At 34.6% G+C, this 14,857-nt stretch overlaps 1 protein-coding gene across 4 annotated transcripts in view; it reads right to left on the bottom strand.

The window, feature by feature from the left end:
• LOC131518555 (butyrophilin subfamily 1 member A1-like) overlaps positions 1-14,857 on the bottom strand; it is a 79,581-nt gene that overhangs the window by 53,056 nt on the left and 11,668 nt on the right. For all 4 annotated transcript variants that reach the window (XM_058740850.1, XM_058740849.1, XM_058740846.1 and 1 more), the window contains exons 3-4: positions 9,047-9,328; positions 6,983-7,096 (exon numbers count right to left, since the gene is read on the bottom strand). In XM_058740850.1, coding sequence (XP_058596833.1) covers positions 6,983-7,096; positions 9,047-9,328 — 396 coding nt within the window. The remainder of the gene's footprint in view (positions 1-6,982; positions 7,097-9,046; positions 9,329-14,857) is intronic.

Raw genomic sequence — 14,857 nt, 5'->3', positions numbered from 1 at the left:
GATACCCTGGACCAGATGGACTTTACAGATATATTAACTTTTCACCCTAAAGCAGCAGAATACACATTCTTCTCAAGTGCACACAGAACATTCTCCAAGATAGATCACATACTGGGTCACAAATAGACCTCAATAAATATAAAATAATTGAGATAATACCTTGCATATTCTCAGATCACAATGCTATGAAACTTGAAATAAATCACAGGAAAACATTGGGAAAACCTCCAAATGCATGGAGGTTAAAGAAAATCCTATTAAAAATCAATGAGTCAACCAATTAAAGAAGAAGAAATTAAATTAAATTAAATTAAAGAAGAAAATTAAAAATATATGGAAACAAATGAAAATGAAAACACAACAGTCCAAAACATTTGGGACACAGCAAAGGCAGTCCTAACAGGAAAATACATTGCAATCCAGACCTATCTCAAAGAATAAGAAAAATCCCAAGTACAATATCTAACAGTACACCCAAAGGAAGTAGAAGCAGAACAGCAAATAAACCCCAAGGCCAGCAGAAGGATAGAAATAATAAAGATCATATCAGAAATAAACAATATAGAATACAAAAAAAAAGTAGAACATATCAATGAAACAAAGAGCTGTTGTTTTGAAAAAAAAACACAAAATTGATACACCCTTAGCCAGACTTTTCAAAAACAAAAGATAGAGGACCCAAATAGATAAAATCACGAATTAAAAAGGATTTATCACAACCAATCCATCAGAAACACAAGCAATTATCAGAGAATACTATGAAATGTCATATGCAAACAAACTGGACAACCTGGAAGAAATGGACAAATTCCTACACATCCACACACTGCCAAAATTCAAATGGGAAGAAATAGAAAATTTGAACAGACCCATAACTAGTGAAGAAATTGAATCAGTTATCAAAAATCTCCCAACAAATAAGAGTCCTGGCTCAGATACCTCCCAGGGGAATTCTACCAGACATTTAAGGAAGAGTTTACACGTATCCTTCTCAAAAAGTTCCAAAAAAATAGAAAGGGAAGGAAAACTTCCAGACTCATTGTATGAAGCCAGCATTACTTTGATTCCCAACCCAGACAGAGACTCCATAAAAAAAGAGAATTACAGGCCAATATCCCTGAAGAACATGGATGCAAAAATTATCAGCATGATACTAACAAATCAAATTCAACAGCATATAAAAATAATTATTCACCATGATCAAGTGGAATTCATTCGTGGGCTGCAGAGCTCCTTCAATATTTACAAATCAATAAATGTGATACAATGCATTAATAAAAGAAAGGATAAGAACCATATGATATTGTCAATAGAGGCTGAAAAAGCATTTGACAAAATACATCATCCTTTCTTAATAAAAAACCCTCAAGAAAGTCAAGATAGAAGGAACATACTTAAACATCATAAAAGCCATTTATGAAAAGCCCACAGCTAATATCATTGTCAATGGGTAAAAACTGAGAGTGTTTCCCTTGATATCAGGAACATGACAGGGATGCCCACTCTCACCACTGTTGTTTCACATAGTGGTGGAAGTCCCAGCATCAGTAATCAGACAATAAAATGAAATAAAAGGCATCAAAATTGGCAAAAAAGAAGTCAAACTTTCACTTTTTGCAGATGATATGATACTCTACATGGAAAACCATGAAAGCCTCCACCAAAATGCTGCTAGAACTGATACAAGAATTCAGCAAAGTCACAGGGTAAAATATCAATGTACAGAAATCTGTTGCATTTTTATACACCAATAATGAAGCAACAGAAAGAGAAATCAGAAAATTGGTACCATTATCAATTGCACCAAGAACCATACAATATGTAAGAATAAACCTAACTAAAGATATAACATATATTTATGTTGAAAATTATAGAAAACTTATGAAGGAAATTGAAGGGGAAACAAAGAAATGGAAACACATTCCATGCTCATGGATTAGAAAAATAAATGTTGTTAACATCTCAATAGAACCCAAAGCAATCTATACATTAAATGCAAACTGAATCAAAATTGTACTGGCATTCTTCCTGAAGCTAGAACACACAATTCTAAAATTTATATGGAACCACAAAAGACTCTGAATAACCAAAGTAATATTGAAAAAGAAAACCAAAGTAGGAGGCATCACAATCCCAGACTTTAGCCTCTACTATAAAGATGTAATTACCAAGAGAGTACAGTATTGGTACAAAACAGACACATAGACCAATGGAGGAGAATAGAAAACCGAGAATTGGACCCACAAAAGTATGGCCAATTAATCTTTGACAAAGCAGGAAAGAGCATACAATGGAAAAGAGTCTCTTTAGCAAATGTTGGGAGAAATGGACAGCAACGTGCAGAAAAATGAAACTAGACTACTTTCTTCCACCATACACAAATATAAACTCAAAATGGATGAAAGACTTAAATGTGAGACAGGAAACCATCAAAACTGTAGAGGAAAAAGGACGCAACCAATTCTTTTACTTCAGTTGCAACCAATTCTTCCTCAACACATCCCCAAAGGCAAGGGAATTAAAAGCAGAATTAAACTATTGAGACCTCATCAAGATAAAACAGTTCTGCACTACAAAGGAAATGATAAACAAAAGTAAAATGCAACTGGCCCAATGGGAAAAAATATTTTCAAATGACACATTGGATAAATTTAGTGTTCAAAATATATAAAGAACTGACCAAACTGAACACCCAAAAAACAAATAATCCAGTGAAGAAATGGGCAGAAGACATGAATAGACACTTTCCCAAAGAAGACATTCAGAGGGCCCACACAGACATGGAAAGATACTCCACATCACTCATCACCATGGAAATACAAATCAAAGCCACACTGAGATTCCACCTCACACCAGTCAGAGTGACTTAAACTAACAACTCAGGAATCAATACGTGCAACCTAGGATTTAGAGAAAAGGGAACCATCTTGCACTGCTGGTGGGAATGCCAACTGGTGCAACCGCTGTGTAAAACAGTGTGGAGGTTCATCAAAAAATTAAAAATAGAAATACCCTATAACCCACTAATAACACTACTAGGAATTTATCCAAAGGATACAGGAGTGTTGATTCATAGGGGCTCATGTATGCCAATGTTTATAGCAGCACTATCAACAATAGCCAAATTATGGAAAGAGCCTAAATGTTCATGAATTGATGAATGGATAAAGAAGATGTGATTTATATATACAATAGAATAGTGCTTGTCAATGAGAAAGAATGAAATCATGCCATTTGCAGTAACATGGATGGAAGTGGAAAGTATTATGCTGAGTGAAATAGGTCAGTCAGAGAAAAACAGATATCATGTGTTTTCACTCATATGTGGATATTGAGAAAATTAACAGAATACCATTGGAGAAAGGAAGTGGGGGAAATAGTTACAGAGTGGGACGGAAGAAAACCATAAAAGACTCTTAAATGCAGAGAACAACCTGAGGGTTGATGAGGGGTGGTGGGGGAGAAGGGAAAATGGGTGATGGGCATTGAGGAGAGCACTGGGATGTGCACTGGGTGCTGTGTGTAATCAATGAACCACAGGAATCTAACCCAAAAACCAAGAGCACACTTTACACACTGTATGTTAGCCAATTTGACAATAAATTATATTAAATAATAAATAAATAAATAAATGGCAATAAAACAAATGGAACTTAAAAAGAAAAAAAAAGTAATGAAAATCATAACCACACCAATCAGACAATGCACAGAAATAAATGCATCCAAATCAGTAAGAAAGAAAGCTGTGCCGTTTAGCAGAGGACAAAATATTATGCTTAGAAAACCCTGTAGAATACACCAAGGAACTATGAAAATTAATAAATGAATTCAGTAAAATTTCATGGTGCAAAATTAATATACAGAAAACAGCTGCATTTCTTAACATTAATAATGAAGCTGTAGAAAAAAAAAATGTCTTTAAATATCCCATTCAAAATTGCACCAAAAAATAAAACACCCAGGACTAAACTTCGCCAAAGTGGAAAAAGACCTGTACTCTGAAAACTATAAAATATAGGTTATAGAAATTTAGATGACAGAAACAAATGGAAAGATATTCCATGCTCCTGGATTGGAAGAATTAATACTGCTAAAATATCCATATTACCCAAATCAAAATACAGATTCAATGTAATCCCTATCAAAATACCAATAGCAATTTCTCATAAGACAAATAATTATAAAATGTATGGAACCACACAACACTTTGAATACCCAAAGTAATGTTGAGAAAGAAAAACAAAGCTGGATATATCACAATCCAAGATTTTAAAATTATGCCACAAAGCTGTAATAACTAAAAAAGTATTTTATTGATACACAAAAAAGAAAGAAACCCACAAATCGATGGAACTAAAGAGAGAGCCCAGAAATAAACCTATGCTTCTTTGGTCAGTTAATTTATGACAACGGAGGCAAGAATACACGATAGGAGAAAAAAAATCTTCCTCAATAAATGGCCTGGGTAAACTGAATAACTATATGCAAACAAATGAAACTGACTCACTTTCTTACACCGTACCAAAAATAGAAATAAATTAAAGACCTATATCGGAGGTCTGAAACCATAAAGCTCCTGGAAGAAAACATAGGCAGCAATCTCTTTGATATTGATCTTAGCAACGTATTAATGGATATGTCTGCTAAGACAAGGTCAACAAAAGCAAAAAGTACACTACTAGGACTGTACCAAAAAAAAAAAAAAAGTGTGCAGTAAAGGAAACTATCAACAAAGCAAAAGGCAACCTACTGAATGGGAGAAGATACTTGTAAGTGATATTTCTCATAAGGGCTTAATATCTAAAATATCTAAAAGAAATCAGCAGCAAAAAAAAAGGAAGAAAAAGAAAATGAGTAATTCATTTAAAAAATGAGCAGATTATCTGAATAGAAAGTTTTCCAAGATGGCCAACAGACACATATAATAATCGTCAACCGCCTCGCTAATCATCAGTGAAATGCAATTCAAAACCAGGCAATGTTTTCTGACACCTATCACAATGACTAGTATCAAAAATATAATAAATACTAAGTGTTGGCAAGGATATGGAGAAAAGAGAACCCTAGTGCACTGTTGGTGGGAAGCTAAATTTGTGCAGCCACTGTGGAAAATATCAGGAAGTTTCTTTATGAAATTAAAAATAGAAATACGGTAAAATCAAGTAATTCCACTATTGGGTATTTAACCCCCCAGAAATGGAAAAAGTAATTCAAAAATATATATGCTCTACCAAGTTTATTGCAGTATTATTTACAACACCCAAGATATGGAAATATCCTAAATGCCTTGGAAAGATGAAAGAATAAATATTATTTATACAATGGATTATTATTCAGCCAAAAATAATAATAAGATCATGCCATTTGCAACAACATGGATGAAACTAGAGGGTATTTTGGTGAGATGTCAGACAAAGAAAAAATACATATGATTTCAATTATGTGTGGAAAACAAAACAAAACAAAACAAACAAATAAAAGAGAACCAGACCATAAATACAGAGAACACACTGGTTGTTGCAGGACTGGAGGAGGAAGAGGTGAAAGGGAGTGGGAGGTATGGGCTTCCAGTTATGAACTGAGTAAGTCTCATGAATGAAAGGTACAGTTTAAGTAATATAATTTATGTATAGTAATAGCTGTTAGTGACAGATGGTGGCTACACTTTTGGTGAACAAAGCATAATGTGAAGAGTTCTTGAATCAATCTGTTGTAGACCTGGAACTAACGTAGTACTGTCAGCTATACATTTTTATTAAGTTTTTCATTTTAATTCCAGTACAGTTAACAATTGTTTTCAATTAAATAAAATTTATCAGCTATGCTCTAACTGATAAATACCATTTTTCTGCCATGAAAATATATTTCTCACATTTTTAGAAAAAAAAAAAAACTATTTTTTTATATTGACCAAGTAGACAGTATTGGATATTTAAAGGGATTTCTAAGTTGTATAAAAATTTAGGAGTATGAACTATATCATTTTTGTGAACTGACAGGTGATGAGAGAAGAACTTTAACACAATGCAATGCTTCTCTTCATGGTCAGGGTTTTGTGTTTTTTTTTTGTTTGTTTGTTTTGTTTTGTTTTGTTGTTTGTTTGCTTGTTTTGTTTTACTTTTGATCACTGCCCTGATTCTCTTCTCCTACCTAGTGGAGGTAAATCACATTGGCAGGAAAGTAACCTTCAAGATACTGGAAATTCAATCAATGAAGTACAAATGTAAATAGAAATATATCATAGTTCTACAGGAATAATGACCTAAGCCTGTCTACAGCACAAATATTATTTCTAACAGAGCATTTCTTTAAAGAACTCACTGAACACATTGAGAGTGAGGGACAGAAGTGCCACAGGCTGTGGGTAGCCAGGCCTATGTAGAGAAACGTAATCAAGCCAGAGCACAGAAAAATGGGTTCTTATGATGCATTATTTTCTAGGGACTGGAGAAAGGCAGTCACAGGCACTCATGGCCTGGAAAAAGCTCTAATCTGTTAATATCTTCTTGCTTTTGCTCACAAAGAAATGTTCTGAATACTGCTATACTGATTTCTGCCCCCTCTCCCAATATTAGAGAAAAATGGCATTCTGATGACAGAAAAAAAAAAAAAAAACATCCTAATGCTACACTAAGATTTCAGTTAAATTATATTGTAGATAATTTGATTATCTCTGACTGCATATATAAACACATAAACAAAGCATTATATAATCTTGTTTCTGAACCCACAAATTTAAGTGTCAGTTCATAAACAAACCAAGCATGTTTTTTTTTCCTTGATGAAGTAATTGACCTTCATCAGATAACCTCTAGTTTCTGACAAACATTCAAAGCTATAAGTTTGTGGATGAGTCTGTTCAGGTTTTCTTATTCCCAATTTTAAATGCTAAAGACCACCTACAGATCATTTATGAATTTTTTGTTACTGTTATATTCTAATTCTTCCAAAAATGAGCCAATTCACCATTTTTTAAGTTTACCTTTGGCTTTTCGGGTACACACAAATAGAACACTGATTGTTGCACCAAAGGCCAGGAGAGACAGGAAAACTGCAAACCCCACTGCCCAAGGACAGTCCTCAGGAAACAAGGTATCTGAAAAATATAAAATTTCTCACTTAGTATCCAGCTTGCTATCAGAGACTTGGCTGTTGGGAACAAATCCCTAGATATTTTCCTTTAGGTGACATTATGAGGAAGAGCACAGATTCTAAGCCTCATCTACCTCTCCCTGCAATTCTAAAGAATTTTGGAATCCTAAAGAGGCTTCAGTTTCCTTTCCTGTTTTGATATATGGAGACTCAGATGTTTATTTTATAAATTATCAAATGTTTTAATATGCTGAACACATACAAATAATTCATCAGGCATCCATGTACCTACAATCAAAATTTAACAAATATTATTATATTTGCAACAAATAATTCTCTTACAACAAATAAAAGTCTAAAAATGCATTTAAGTATTTTTTTCAACCTTTTCTCCATTATTTCTGCTACAGACCCCACACTGACTTTGCCATGTGTCTTTTCTATCTGATTATTTTCTATATAAATATATATGTGAGTTTGACAATATACCAATGAGTAAGAAGCATGTGGAGCTTTTCCAAAGATTAAAGGAAAAATTGTGACATCTTGGATGATAAGCTAAATGGAATTCATGTCTAGGTTCTTGAGACAGAGATTATTTCAATTCCCCATTTCTTATGAGATATCTGTCATCTCGCAAATAAAATCTGTAAAAATGAGTATCATTTTTATATTATTTTATTTAATACTGTTACTTCAAAAGAGGTCCTGACTGAGTCACCCAGATGCCCCAAAATGTCTGTGTAATTTTTAATTGATGATCTCAAACATATATGTATATATAAATATATGAGCGTTTTTAAAATGTTTTCTCTATCATGGTGTATGTGTTTGCTTCTTTCACATTTTCCACCTCAAGTTTTCTTTCTAACTAACTTAAACCAATGTGATGTCCCAAACCAAAGCACAAAGGAAATGTCACTTCACTTACTGATTAAAGGTGATACAAAAATTTATGCATTGTAGAAAAATATATTGTGGCTCGGTATTTTTCTAAGTAACGGGGATATAAAAAATAGATACAGTATCCTCAGAAGTTTATATTCATTCTAGGGAAATAGTGAAACATATAATCAAAATAATGTATGAGTAAAGAGGGCACTTAAGAGAGAATAGCTTTCTGAGAGGTTAAGGTTAAATATAGAGGGAGCAGGAAGAAACCTTTGGTTAGAGGAAAAATAGAAGAAATGTGTCAATAACAGCCTACATGGGATATTGCATGGATGAATATGTTCTGGGAATGAATGAGGGGTAGGAAGAATTGGAGGCAAAGGAAGACAGGGCTGAAGGATGAAGCTGGAAAGATTAGAAAGGACAAGAGATAAATAATGTTATTGACAGGCTACAATACTTCAAATAAGGATATTTGTATATCCAGGAAATTGGAAGAGATCACATGGGCAAACTATTTCTTTGAACTGTCACTTTGGATAGTTATTGGAATGTCTGAGCTCTTCTCTGCCTGTGCTATTAATCATAAGAGTTAATACTCATAACAACTTTATGAGGTAGACACTATGATTATCCATATTTAACACATGGGAACTAAGCACAGGCAGGTCAATAGTTACTCACGACCATGAAGCTGATAAATGGCACTGCCAGGATTCAAATTCATTTTGAAAGATGGGAGAAAACAGAAAATTGTGAAAAGATGCTTTCGCTAGGCAGTGGGATTAGGAGAAGTTTAGAAAGAACTTTGATGGTTTCCTCAAAAACGTTATTACTTTTTTCCACTCATGTATTCATCTGCATAAAGTAGAAGAATGACATTTCCATCATAAGAGGAAATATAAAACAAGACAGAATGTGACTTTTTCCAGGTTCTCTGCATTAAAATTTAGAAATGGATAAATTAGAATATCCTTCTGGTGTGTCAGTCATAGGTCTTTACCAGTAAGAACTTCCTGATCAGCAGGGACTTCTCAAGATATCAACTTTGGAGGAAACTGACCTGCTACGGAGACATGCACCTCCTTCTCCACACTGAGTATTAGGTTCCTTATAACACAGGACACATCTGCTCTTGAATTTTTATCAACTGTGATAGACGATTCCACATGAAACAGTCCATTTTCTTCTATTTTCTTTGTCTCAAAGGCTGGTGCCAAGCGTAGGCCTTGAAGGTCCCTCCATTGTACCTCAGGCTCTGGATACCACCCCATGGATGTGCAGGTCATCTTCATGTCCATCCTATTGCCAGGCTCAATGTGAATATGAGGAGCTGTACCCGAGACTAGGAAAGCCAAAGAGAGACAGAGAAAGTACGCATCTCCAAGAGTTTTCTTGCCAGTTTACATTTTAATTAACTTCTATGAAGTTCATCTTTCTTATTCATAAAAGAGAGTTAGAAAAATAACTAAGCCAAAGAACTTTGGGGAAAAAATCAGCTGTATCAGCATTTAATAAAGTACCCACATACCAAGCATGTCTGTATTGTTTTCCTTTGCCGCCCTCCCAGTTGAAACATCACTGATTATATTATTTGATGATTCTTAAAGTTGGTTAGAAGAATGTGGCACCTGGGTGGCTCACTTGGTTGAGTGTCCAACTTTGGCTCAGGTCATGAACTCATAGTTCATGGGTTGGAACCCCATATTGGGTTCTGTGCTGACAGCTCAGAGCCTGCTGACTGCTCTGGATTCTGTGTCTCCTTCTATCTTTGCCCCTCTCTGGATCATTCATATTCATTCTCTCTCTCTCTCTCTCTCTCTCTCTCTCTCTCTCTCTCTCTCTCTCTAAAAAATAAATATTTTTAAAAAACTAAGTTGAGTGGAAAAACTATCAATTAATTTGCAGTCACTGAATTTAAAGGAACACAGGATGGTTTTCTGTAGTAAATTTGTAGTCACTTTACAATTGTCTTTTAATGCCTAACTCTAAAGAAGTTATTTTTAAATAAATAACTTCTCATGACGTTGGGAATGCTATGAACATCAATGTGGTCCAAATAACTAGCTACAGGTCGTTCCTGAGCACCCGAAATTTTGTTAGGAAATGAATTTCATATTTTAGTCAATTAAATCCATTCCAACTAAATTTAAATTTAAGAGAAATATGCAGTTAGTAGCTGCTATTTTGGATAGAACATTTCGGGGAATAATATAAGTTTTAGCTATGAATATCCCAGTCCCGTTTAAGACCGAATGTTCCAAACCACCTTACATTTAAAAGTGGCCTTGATATGCTGATAGAAGTGTTGTGAAATGGAAATGATATATGTGCTTTCTGGAATATTTCCCTCAGAGAAAGGAGATACACTTTTTTCCTTCATTTTTTCTCACTTCTCAAGGACTGGAGCACAGACAGTTCCTATGAATCATCTTAAAAGGTGAATTTTGTGGATATGGCAAAACATCAAGTTAAGAGAGATGTGTAAACCTCACAGTGTGTACCTACTCTTCCAGTTCTAGTTCCTTTATCCCTGTACCACGGGAGAAATTCTGGTTTAAGCTACTGTGTGTTGAGTTCATTGAATAGTAGTGTAGCATTCTGTACAGTATTATGTACAGTAACTATTACAGTCTATTACAAAAAATAAAATTTACTAGGACAAAACTATCCTTGTTTTGTGTTGAATTTTGTCTTCTATAAGATATGTTCAAGTCTTAATTCTTAATATCTGTGCACTTATTTGGTTGCCTTCTGTACATGTAATTAGTAAAAATGAAATTATACTGGAATAGATGGGTCTTAATCCAAAAGGATTATGGTCTATGTGAAAAGAAAGGAATTTAGGCACAGAGACACAGGGAAACTGGTCCTTTGAAGATAGAGCCAGAGATTGGAATGATCCCAACAAAAGCAGAGGAATGCCTGGGCCACAAGAAGCTGTCAGAGGCAAAGAATCATTCTCCTTAGCTGCTTCCAATGGACCATAACCTTGATAACGCTTTGATTGTGGACTCTGGCCTCCAGACTTGTGAGAAAATAAATGTCTTTTGTTTTCAGTCCATCACATTTGTGGTAATTTGTTATGATAGTCATCCTAGGAAGTTTATGAAGGAAAATTATCCAATGATCTCTGATATTGCATGGATGGCCAAACCCTTAACACCATTTGGTGACTAGTATATAGTGTGTCAAGTCAGTAATGACCTAAGTGGCAGAGTGGTGCCGACCAGTGCTAGTACTGATACATGGAATTCTCAGAATGCAATGGCTTTGAGAATCAGTAGAGCATCATGCTTATGAGAATAGGCTCTGTAGTCAAAGAGTTACACTTGTACTTGCTGGGACTAGTGACCCAGTGTATCTAATGACTCAATCTCCCTGTGCCTCCATTCCCTTTTTATAAAACCAGGAAAAAAAAGAGTCTCAACACATATGATGGCTATAAATATTACTCCATATATAGTGCTTACTATGTTGTAATAAATATTATTCATCTTAAAGAAATAATAAATTAAGAATACAAAGAAAATATGGTTTTCATTTGCTGGATCCTTCAATTTGAAAGGCCATCCATTGTATTTCATGTGTTTAGGCTGGTTGCTACGAGTTGAAGGGAAATGGGTAATTTCTAAAGAGAAGATTATATTTGGCAGGTCTTTGTAGAAACACAATAAATGCTTAATTCGTATCTTATTTTCTATAGAGAGAAAAGTTGTATTTCGAATTATGCTATTCTGTTTGCCTTACTAAATTTGGGAGCTAAGGGTAGAACACAACCTCTGGGTCTGGCATCAATTAAAAATAGGATTGGAAATTAGGGGTGTTGGGTATGGATAATTTCACAGGCTTGAAAAATGTGTTCCAAGTGCTGCCTTAGCCATTAATGTTCTCTTATGAATTATCAAGTCAAGACTGAAGGGTCAAAGTGGAGAAAAGTTTGCCAGCAGGTGAGTAAACTAGGTCACCATGGTTCTACTTTCATGGGTTTCTAATGGGCATACTTGAGACCTATATGTTTTCTGACATAGCACAGGCTGAGTTTAATACATATTGTATCTATTTTGAGAGTCTGGGATTTGTATTGTCTTATGACCATGGCAGGGAGAGAAATCTCATAGTTTTCACCATTATGACACCATCTTATTATGTTACCTAATATCAGGGCCTTCATTTTTATCTCTTATCTCCTAGAAAATATTTTGGTTATGTTTTCAACCTATATTTGTGGTTGCCTTAATAGTTATTGATTGATAGATTTGCTTACCTATACTCTACAACTATCAAACAGATAGTAGAAGTTAGTCATGCTTATTGTATTTAAGTAGAATTTAATGTAGGTGTTCACTGCAGTTGTGGGTTCTGCAGAAATTCTGTTACCCAGAACCTCCTGGGTATTTAAACATAACAGGAAATGAGTTGGTTCCATTTGACTCAAGATACAGAAGAATCTTTTCTCTAGGAGATAGTATAGAATTCTTGAGCTGCCTGCAGAGACTGCATCCTTATCAGAACTGATTACTGACCCTGAGAAAAATGTTATTCCTCCATGAAGGAGAGATATTTCAAAGAAATTCATGACAAAAATCATAGTAACTAAGGCAATCACAGAAAAATATGAGGTATCCAGCTAGAGAAAACCAAGGACTTGGTCTCAAGATCTGGCACAAATGAAAACTATAAAGTCACACAACACCAGATATTATTTTGCAGTGGATATGGGATTGGAAACAAATGGATCCATCCCAGGATGAACTACACAAGCTCATGGATAATTCATCTGGAAGAGGTAAGAACATCAGAGCATTTTATCAATATAGGACTTTATTTTTCTTATTTATAATGAATGAGGATTGCAGGTCCAAAAATGAGATATCTCCCATTAAAATCAACAAAATGTGGCAAAAAAGCAGCACACCTACATTTTAGTAGTACAGAAGCCTTTTTTTTTTTTTTTGGAAAAAAATCTGGATTCTTAAAAGCTTATTTGTAATCACTTATTATGTCAATATTTAGATACCAGTTTATCTTACAATAGGCCAGAGGATGATATAATTTCTTAAGAATTTAAAAGTACACCTATTTTCATTAATTTCTAAAGTCAAAGGTTGTTTATGCAAATATTTTGCTTAGTTCAAATATTAAATCCACATATTTGTACTGCCCACAGGAAACAAGAGAAAAGCCAAACAAGAGAAAAACCAAATATCTTTGGATGATGTGGGGTCTTCTGGGCTTCATAAAAAAGATGGGTGGAATGCATACTTTTTTTAAAAATATATATTCACAGTGCAAATTAAAGTGCTTGGCACTGGCTTTTTGTGCTTAGTTAGCAAATACAACTTCCCTTGCATAAATGATTTGGAACAAACAATGAGTTGATGTATAATAAAAACTCATGTACAAGATATAAGAGATTCGGGAAGGTCTGTCAGTTAACCATTGTTGAAGCTCAAAACAAATTCAATCACAAGGATGATGTCAGAGTTTAGTGCCAAGAGCATCAAGGTAGGAAATGCACTCTTCTAAAGACTGGGTTAAAAAGGACACATAGTGGAAATTTGTTTTCTATTTAGTGGTAGAGTTACTCTCAACAAGGAGCAAGTAAAGAAATTGAGATACAGGAAATTTAGATGATTCTGAGGAATGACATATTGTTCGTTGCAGAAGCAATTACAGTTTTCAAATCCAAAGCCCTTGATAAGAGTTTATCCAAAGTTTAGGAAATGTTTGTAGGATTTATAGAAGTGGATGTCTAACTCCTGGATTGCTTCAGAAGTTACCACAATAGAGTGAAAGATCCCTGTTCAAAAGGGAAAACTTAATGAATGAATGAATGAATGAATATAATTGGTTTCATTCATGCCTCTTAGTGACTGGTTAAATGTCTCCAGTACACTGAAAGTCATTTGCATACAATAGACACTTGCAGTGAAGAACGCGAGTATACTTGCATAAAAAGCAGATATTCTTTAAATTCAGGAAGGAATCTCAGAAGGAGGTTACTATTCTTTCCATGATTCATCAGAAATATTATCAGAGGATGTGTGGCTCAAAATGTCTGGTTACAAAAATGGTAACTCAAAAAGGTGTTTAAAACTTGCAGGCGAGTGTCTTTGCACATGCTCCCTTTAATTTATGAATAATTATAGAAGAATACATCCTTTATTGTGTAAACATGGAATAAGGGTTACTTGGGACCTATGCACAATTGTCACTAAATAAAAGGAAGGAGCATTTGCACACAGGTCAGGGAGTTCTGAAGGAAAACGTTTTCCTGCCTTTGGGAGGAAGGTCAATATTGTCTCTTTCATTATATTGGGTTAGTTTATCTTATGTCCATTGTAAGAAAGATGATACAAAAACTCATCTTCTGAGCTCAGTAAAGACCCTATAATGTCTATAGAGAAAATGGTGTTTCAGGCTCAGTGTGTGGTTGAATTACAGTCCTTCCTTAGTCTTTCACTATGGCAATATAGTTTTGTGGGGTTTTTCTTGTTTTGTTTTGGGGTGTGTGTGTGTGTGTGTGTGTGTGTGTGTGTGTGTGTTTTGGTCAATATCTGAGCACGAGTGAGATCTAAGGGGACAAATTATGCAGGGATCTGAATAAAGAAGGATGTCATACTAAATAGTGAACAAGACCACATGTGACTGGGCTTTTCCCAGAGTGGGTAGCAGCAAGGTGTAGAAAACCTAGCCAGAGGGCAGGCTACTCAGATTCTTTCTGTCTCTTTTAACTCCCTCTGAAATTTAGAAGATAGACTAAGATACACTTCTGGGACTCTTCTGAGATAGAACATACTATAATACCTACTTTTTCTTTTCTTCAAAGAAATTATGTTGACAAATGATTAAAATGTGTTTTTACTACCAC

Source organism: Neofelis nebulosa, chromosome 1 (genome assembly GCF_028018385.1).
Source record: "Neofelis nebulosa isolate mNeoNeb1 chromosome 1, mNeoNeb1.pri, whole genome shotgun sequence".
Classification (NCBI taxonomy): domain Eukaryota; kingdom Metazoa; phylum Chordata; class Mammalia; order Carnivora; family Felidae; genus Neofelis; species Neofelis nebulosa.
The sequence above is the reverse complement of the archived record's forward strand: the minus strand, read 5'-3'. Positions and strand labels throughout refer to the sequence as shown.